At 39.5% G+C, this 9,018-nt stretch overlaps 1 protein-coding gene across 1 annotated transcript; it reads right to left on the bottom strand.

Moving 5' to 3' along the window:
* On the bottom strand, window positions 1-1,557 carry LOC145442431 (uncharacterized). The gene is made up of 3 exons (XM_080320338.1): window positions 1,442-1,557; window positions 304-438; window positions 1-247 (listed from the first exon to the last, which is right to left on the bottom strand). The coding sequence occupies exons 1-3, from the start codon at window positions 1,491-1,493 to the stop codon at window positions 90-92; spliced, it is 345 nt and encodes a 114-aa protein (XP_080176464.1). The 5' UTR covers window positions 1,494-1,557; the 3' UTR covers window positions 1-89.
* Window positions 1,558-9,018: the final 7,461 nt, after the last annotated feature.

The following is a 9,018-nucleotide window of genomic DNA, read 5'->3' as shown; positions in this document are numbered from 1 at the left end:
TTTCTGATCGAAAAGATATCAATATATTGTAATCTTCGCAAATTGAAAATTAATCATACTAAATTTCACTCTGAATCGGCGTCATTAGTCTAGAGAAGTCGCTTGTTGCAAAGGTCTCCTGTACAACATTGGACTTGGCACTGCGGTATGTGAGCTTTAATTCCATCGTCGGACTTGATAGATGAGCAGAACTGACTACAGACGCCCATTGTGGAGCATAAGCCTTGCTGAAACTTCACATGTGACCCTGTATGTACAATGGTGAGTTTATTACTACCCAAATTTTACCAGCCAGGTCCATACCGTCTGATTCAAGCTGTGCTGTGTACTGAAGGGACACACATGTCGTTTTCGATTCGTCGCAGACGACCGGGTTGATAGCATCGGACACTCCGTGGTAAGTATCTTCAGTGTATTGTTGACACTCCAACGAATAACCTACGCAATGACGTACAATCTGCATGTATTAATCGAATCATGACATGTATCCAGTACATAACTATCGTGCATATTTTGTATGTATCTTCAAATACATATTAAATAGGCCTAAGTTGGCATAGATATTAAAACATCGTGGTCCGCACTCGCAGCTACACGACTGCATATTTATTTCCCGGTTTAATTGCTAGCCGCAGTACAATCGAGTCGAGAATCTTCATCTGTAAAGAGGCTATGGGCTTATTCTGTTGAAAAACAGCGAGGTATACTGTTTTCAGAATAGGCTTACAATGGCAACCAGGTCGATTATTGACAACTGTAGCCCAGCCTGCATCACAAGACATATAATAAGAATTCTAATGCATAGTCAAAATCTAGTACCGTTTTAACTAGTGTATAATTATATACAAAATTTGATAAAAAACATAACTTTGTTTTAAAAGGCATTTATTAAAGCGCTGTTTAAAACAAAGTGTTTTAACACTTTAGCTGCCAAGGCCTATTCTGGAAATTGCCAGTAAACGCCAGCGAACAATGAATTTTCGACTAGTTGGATATTTGGCTGGAATCAGGCGTGCTGATAAGTGCAAACCTTGCGCAATTTTTTTCAACATCATGGAATTATAAAAATAATTCAATTTTTTTGCTGCTCATTTTATGAAAAGTCACCTAGTGATCAAACCAAAAAAAGGTTGACCTATTGTATGCAGATGTGATTTTTAAAAAATACTTCCGGCAACGAAAATGGTGGTTTATGACAACAAGCCTATTCAGTAACCTCGGATACAGCCGTAATCCGGGGATAGAACCAATTCCGGACTTCACTGTACATACTCATTTCAAAAATATCCTAAATATAGGATCGCTGGCCCTTTATGGGAATGAGTAAAATCCTATATTTAGGATTATTGGCAGTCAAAGTGTTAAACACCATTTGTTTCAAATGTTACCACAGTTTTAATGAAATTGTGTGCTTAAGGATATGTAGATGTGCCCAACTAACCTTGTGGAGCCAGCAAAATGGTCAGCACACTCGAAAGAATTATGTAATTCATTTCCTTTCTAAAGTCTGTCAGAAATTCTGGATTATTAAAGAATACAGTCAATCAATTCATTGTTCCATCTCGCGGAGAAAAGAAAATTAATGGAAATGGATTGGGGGACAACGGGGGATCGTATAGCGGATCATAGATTTATCATAAAGAACTGAATTGGTCAAAGTAGTCACCGTCGGTTGGTACTCAAGTAGGAGTAGAAGTAACGCCACAAAATTCTACTCAAGTAGAAGTAGCGATTTACAAGTAAGCAAAAATGTTCGTATTATAGGCCTAGTTTTGCCTAAAACTGAAAACTGCAAAAAAGATTGGAAGCAGCGAAACGGGAAACAAAACGCATTTAGCATCACCCAACCAGTTGCTATTTCCTTCACTTTACATTCAGTATTGGTCATGACCAATCCAATCGCAACTATTGGGAAAATAGTTTATCAGCACCACATGAAACTATCAGTCGTAAATGAGGGTAGAGCGTTCGGAAAACCGAGGAAAAATATGCAACTGCGAGATGAAAACCGAGTAGGCCTAGGCTACCGTGGACTGTATCAAGGGATTGAAATAATGAGTCGAACTTAAATTTCTTGGAATGATAAATACATCCGTTTAGCCTTCCATAGTAATGATAACCATGGCTTGGTGTACGAAATATCTGTTTCACGTGAGTGACGACAACACAACACGCTAACAGAACGCTGATCCTCTAGCTGGGCCATCTTAGCCATGCAGAATACAGATCTATCATGCTGATTCGGTTGAATCCTGACAGCTGGAAATGCGAACACCTTTGAACACCCACATAGATCCTGCTTATACGGCTACGTAATTATGTCTGGCTGTGAAGATTCTAACCTGGCCTGAATACGGAGATATATCCCAACAATCATTTCTTGCTGAGCCACCAAAGGCGAGTATTTTATGGCGAAATGAAATTTACCTTTTGGGATGATTATAACTATGTAGACTTACGAGGCGTTTTCGTCTGCCTTAGTAAATACTTCGTACATTGAATAGTTCTTCATAGATAATGATTTATACATAACCCTCAAACGTGCACAGACTGTAACTTATTTGCGGAAGGCGTTCTAAAACTGTATCACGGTATCTTTCAATAAATAATGAACTTGGTAGGCTAGTCTATTTCAAGGGTGCGCACTTTGCATTCTGTGTAACCTTTTTGACAAGCGCCCCCGACATCAATAATGCGATCAAACTGCGGACGATCAATTCAATAAACTACGATACGGGGCTACACAGTACACATTACAATTATTATTAGCTGAGGATAAATCGTGCGAAACGCGCAAAAAAACTTCGGACACACTCGAGGCAATTTCGGGTAGCCTACCATACAAATATGATGAATTTATTTCAATATCTCTCGGTTGTTTATTTTATATGACCACGCATTTAGAGGGTGACATTTTTTAACAATCACGTCAGCTTACGTAACCATTATTGTAACCTTCGGAAACATATATGACGCCGAGGGTCACGTGCTATTTCCGCGGTGCTGTCGCCCGTGAATCACCAGAAATGTCAACTATGATAGCAGATTTCCGAGGTCAGTAATGAAACTGTTTAAAGAGTTTTTCAAATATATTATTTTCAAATTTCAAAAAATGTCATGGACAATGGAATTGTGCCCTCCGCCGGGTGTTATAAGGCCCGTAATTGAGGCGAAATGAAATACGGAGTTGTATCAGAAACGGCATTGCCAATTTACGCGATGATTGTTTCTTGAAACAACAATATATGGTATATAGCTCGTAATTTCAAACTTTTACGTGCGTGTGACAAAAGAACTTGGATTAATTATACTAGGCTTACCATATTTTGGAAATCAAAAAAGAGGACACTTTTTCAGAAATTTGCAACTTGTAGATCCGGAGTGAAATTCTCAAAAATCGGTTAATTTTTCCCACTTTGTGATCGGTTGACTAAAAAAAAAAAAAAAAGTTCGTCTCTTCCGCACAGAACTCAAAATACCGTTTTTCTCCCCACATTGCCAGGTGGATAACTAAAAAAGCTTTACGTCTGTGCTAATATGTGGCATATCACTCGCAATTTGCTCTAAATCTGCTCTAAATCCTAAAAAAGAGGACAAAATCTCAAAAAAGAGGACAAAAGGGCGTCCTCCGAGGACACTTTAAAAAAAGTCAAAAAAGAGGACAAATCCTCTTAAAAGAGGACGTATGGTAAGCCTAAATTATACAGAAGACCTCTCTGTAACGATACCGTCATACATAAAGTGAAATCAACTACAATATTTTTAAAGAGGGAATATATTTCATGTCTAGGGTTGTAATGACTCGAGTCACGATTTTCTGATGACTCGACTTGACTCGAGTCATTTTCTCAAAACACGGAAATGACTCGACTCGAGTCAATCCGTGCATTGCCTCGACTTGGACTCGGGTCATTGAACATGACTCGAACCAAGTCATATGACTCGAGACTCAGACGGCCAAGACCGTCATTTCATTGGAATTACGAAAAATAGTAAAGTAACGACTAGGGCTGGGCAAAATCGAGTACCTGACTGATTCGATTCTGAATCACGTAATATGCTTCGAGTCGAGTCGAGTAATCGAGTATCACTCATTATGACGTCATAACGGAACGTGATATGTTAAAGTTCAAATATGTACCATTTATGCCACCACAAAGAATAAAATGCCTGTTATCCATCATATTAAAGATACTTTGGTATTTTTTCGACCATACCGATTTTATTGGACTTGGTGACAATGTTGTGCGACGATCATGACTTCGAAAATGTGCTAGTTCCAGTAACGTTCGTAGCTTTGTACTATATGTTTCGTGTGCTACGATACGGCCAATCAAGGTTTCAAGGCTTCAACAGTGAAATTACTGTCAAAACTATTATTCTCGTTGCAAAATTAACTTCCGGTGCCGAGGAGCGTAAAATTTCAATACTCGAAAAAATCGTCTTTTACTACTCGACTCGAATCATTACAATTAATACTCGATTCAGATTCGAGTACTCGAATCATTTTGCCCATCCCTAGTAACGACACGATTGGGCTTTCGTCTATTCGTACGGGTACTTGAAAATGCGACCATAAACTGCTAAAAGTGAGGAAAATCAGTGTATTATAAATACGAACCATTCGATATCACCAAACAGAGTTATAAAAAGTGGGTTTAACAAGACGTTAACTGGGAACTGAGCAGTCAACACAATGACTTGGACTCGGACTCGAGTCATAATACCATGACTCGGACTCGACCCTCAACTCGATGACTTGGACTAGGACTTGACTCGGTGGTGAATTGAAAATGACTTGATTTGACTGGCGAGTCAAAGCCATAAAAGTGAGATTGACTTGTGGCTCGGAGCTTTGTGACTTGGTTACAACCCCGGTCTTTTGTCCGGATAGAGTTTCAACAGGGGTAGATGCTCAACGGTCTAACTCTAAAAAAGTCAAGTACCACTTTTTTCCTATCTGAACATTCACTGTGCGGCTAGAATGCTAGATTACGATTAGATATGTTCCAAATATTTTCTGAGCCATATTGACTGTGATGAAGCATGTCATATGGGCGACAGTACGGGATGAAAGGAACCTGCTACCTAAATGATACTATATGACCAACACCTTCGTGAAAACATACAATGTCTATTTCGCGAGAAGCACGACGAAAATAGTGCACTTTAATATAATACTTTAATAAATACTCAGAGGTGGTCAGTAACGAAGTATTTCTACTTTTTGAAAGTACTCAAGTAGATTTCCTCTACTTCTGGTACTTACTCAAGTAGATCTGATTTTCTCTTCTTCTACTTCTACTTCGTAACATTTTGTGATCTACTTATACTTACTTTTCTCTATTTTCGGTTTGGCAAGTAAAAGTAGTTTAACCCCCCAATACAAAAGATAGCCTGAGGAATTTCGGGGCTGTTTTCACGGAGTAGGCTACCATAACATTTAATATTCATAAAAGTCAAGTAAAGCCCAGAAATTTTGTTGCGGTTCGCGCACAGTAGTTATGGTGTGACAAATATGTTTTCACGAAAGTATCAGTGAATATAATTTAGGTACCGGATTGCTTGGTTCCGCTCACACCGCATAGTCGCCCATATGGAATATTTCATCACAGTAAATATGGCCCACAATAACGTTTGAAACTACCGTTTCGCAATCTAGCAATTACCTATCATTTCGTAATCTAGCAGCCCATGACGTCCTGCTAATCTGGAAAATCCGGCTTTTTTGAAAGTTACACATGTTTTAGCAGATCACCTTTGAAGCTTTATGGACAAAAGACATGAAATATATTTTCCGCTTTTTAGAAGTGGTATTTGTATTTCCCTTTAAATTCCGAGTATCATATTTTCAGTTCTAATTACTTTCAATTCTTTTATCTGCAGAACATAAGCATAAAAACAAGCGCAGTATTTTCCGAAAATAAAACTACACTAAATATAACTTTTACGATCCACAATATTTGTTATTAACGTAGGCCTATACTAATCGCGCCAAGTGTTAAAACCGCATTCGATAAATTCCGTACTGCTCTTCGCCTAAACTTGGGGCCTTATATAATATTGGGGTAGGGCGCCATGCCATGATATTCTCTAAAACGGGGTCTTCTAGTAAACAAAGGGTTAGTATCGCATTTTCATATCATAACTATAATTTGCATCCCATGATGCGAAAGAATGCTTATTCTGTCGAAAATTGATACCTCCTGGGATGCATCACGAATCAAGCTCTCTGCGGTCTACACCTTCTGCATAGCTCAATTTACAGCTTTTGACAGTCCATGCGAACGAATTAAGACTGTTTTCAAAACAACTCACTTACTTGAGTAGATTTAAAGTCAGTGAATTCTACTTCTACTTCAAGTAGTTTTAGGTGACATTATGGAAGAAGCACTTCTACTCGTACTTGAGTAGATTTTTCCGTCGCTACTTCTACTTCTACTTGAGTAGCTTTCTTGACTACTTTGACCACCTCTGAACTCTAATACTTCGACTTCACAAACTGTAAATAGCGAAAAGTAAATAGGTAATAAATCACAAAATAATATGAAGTAGGAGAGTAGCGAAAAATTAGTTCTACTTGAGTAAGTACTGGAAGTAGAGGAAAACTAGTTGAGTACTTTAAAATAGTAGAAGTGCTGAATCGTTACTGACCAACTCTGCTTATATTGAGGAAAGGATATTGTTTGAATGATGCGACGGTTTCTATTGTGTCGCAAATCGCTTCTTGCGCGGATTGTCCTACTGCCGAACAAAGTGCGTTTGTAATTTGTTCCAGAATTTAAAATTCGAAATTCAGATTCAGGCCGGCTATCGATGAAATCTTGCTCCTTCTTCGGCTCGTATATTAGGCTTACCATATTTTGGAAATCAAAAAAGAGGACACTTTTTCAGAAATTTGCAACTTGCAAAACCAGAGTGTAATTCTCAAAATCCGGTTAATTTTCCCCACCTTGTGATCGGTTGACTAAAAAAAAAAGAAAAAAGGTCATCACTTCTACTCGGAGCTCAAAATAACGTTATTTACTCCACATTGCCAGGTGGATGACTAAAAAAAAAAAAAAAAAAAAAAAAAGGGTCATCTTTTCGCTCAGAGCTAAAATCACCGTTTTTCACTACAAAATACCCGCCGGAGCTTCACGTGCTAATATGCGGCATATCACTCGCAATTTGCTCTTAATCTGCCCAAATTTTCAAAAAAGAGGACAAAATCTCAAAAAAGAGGACAAAAGGGCGTCCTCCGAGGACACTTTCAAAAAAGTCAAAAAAGAGGACAAATCCTCTTAAAAGAGGACGTATGGTAAGCCTATCGTATATGGACCCGATCGTGGCCACCTCAGCAGTCAGCACCTCTGCTCCCATTTCTCTCATAGTCGATACCCGATATCAATTTTGCTCGCCATCTATAGGATGATCATGGTAGGCAACTTACACCGCAAGGTGTAGACAAACAACCGCGGTTTCGTCAATTCCACATCACAATCTTGTTGGCATCCGACGTGAAACAATGTTCGTCTAGAACAGTGGTTCCCAACGTGGGCGATATCGCCCCCCAGGGGGCGATTTGGCGGTCTAGGGGGGCGAAAATAACGAAGGGGGCGAAAACGGACGAGGGGGGCGAAAACAACGAAGGGGGCGATATGGGGGCGATGGCGCGTTAAAACGGCTAATTTGGAGTCGGGACCGTAAATGCCGCACCCCAAACCTCCCAATTGGGGTGGGGGGCCGAACTCGAAGGGGGCCCAAAATTGTTTCGTGAATTAACATAAATTATGGAGCAACTTTTTTAGAAATTCGTGCAACTTTTTCAAAAATTTTTCGCGCTGCGCGCGATTTAAGATTTTTATATATCTTGATTTTGAGATACCTGTCACCCAACAAAAATACGAGTGCTTTATAGAAATGGGAGACTTCGGCGTCGGCACCAAGACATATGAAGTTAGAGGCCATGTAATATGCGACTCCGAGAAGTATGCCAGAACGATCAGCAGCGATAAGACCTTGGCCGAAAAGGAATGCCCTTGTGGTGACCGAAAACTTTGATTGTTTAATTGTCCATAGGCCCCTCAATGACTGGCGCCGAATGTTCCTGTCCTGGCGACCTTAACCCTACAGGACAAATGCCATCCCGCAAGGAAAAAATTATTTGCCAGTAAAGAAATACCAATTTTAAATCATGTGCGTCTTTTAGTTTGGTACGTTTTGACGATTTCCATATCTTCTGACATAGCAGATATAGGAGGTCACGAAAGAGTATCATGTAACGAAGTCAATATAGCAACGATTCCGCCCGAAGATGTTAAATTATTATTTAGGGGTCCTATACCTTTTCCAACACACACCACACTCAGCTCTACCGGAAAATCTGATTACGTGAGCAGAAAGAGGATATAAAATTGATAGCAATATCTATGCAATTCCCGATCATATTGACTGATTCAAACATGAATTATATAAATTTGTCGCGCATCGCGCGTTTTCGGCGAAATACGGTGATTACCACCAAACAGTACATGAAGTAGGGTATAGCCGATATGTAACGACAAAAAGCCCACTGGCTGAGGGGGGTCTGGTTTATCACTCTATGGGGCCAAAGACCAACGTTTTGGGGGGCCTGACGAAGTGCTGTTTTTCGATTCCCAATATTTGGGGGGCGATGATCGGTGCGGAGCTTCAAAAGGGGGCGATGACTCGAAAAAGGTTGGGAACCACTGGTCTAGAAGCTTGTAAAAGTTTGTGGTTTTGTATAGACTGCATTTATGGCTCTATTGACTTGAGACGTTGTGGACTTGTGGTGTGTTGGTCAGTACACGCCTGTTACTAGAAGCTACTCAATATTACTTTTCACTGAAGCATTATAATATTATAAGGAATCTTGTGATGTTTTGACCTAATGAAAATAAAATAAAATAATGATGTAGTGAATCTGTGAATCAGAACCATAATAACTTTTTACTCAGTATACCAGGCAGCAGGCACGGTAAGGGGCCTTCCTACTATTAGTGACAGAATTTGGCG

Source organism: Botryllus schlosseri, chromosome 7 (genome assembly GCF_051294905.1).
Source record: "Botryllus schlosseri isolate E-star chromosome 7, Bs_hap1, whole genome shotgun sequence".
In the NCBI taxonomy this organism is placed as follows: Eukaryota; Metazoa; Chordata; class Ascidiacea; order Stolidobranchia; family Styelidae; genus Botryllus; species Botryllus schlosseri.
The sequence above is the reverse complement of the archived record's forward strand: the minus strand, read 5'-3'. Positions and strand labels throughout refer to the sequence as shown.

Excerpts from the sequence above, each read along its gene's own strand:
- LOC145442431 (XM_080320338.1), bottom strand. The coding sequence starts at position 1,493 with ATGAATTACATAATTCTTTCGAGTGTGCTGACCATTTTGCTGGCTCCA. Across the intron at positions 439-1,441 it reads CATTTTGCTGGCTCCACAAG|GTTATTCGTTGGAGTGTCAA; the intron begins GTTAGTTGGGCA and ends GTCATTGCGTAG. Across the intron at positions 248-303 it reads AGCACAGCTTGAATCAGACG|GGTCACATGTGAAGTTTCAG; the intron begins GTATGGACCTGG and ends TTGTACATACAG.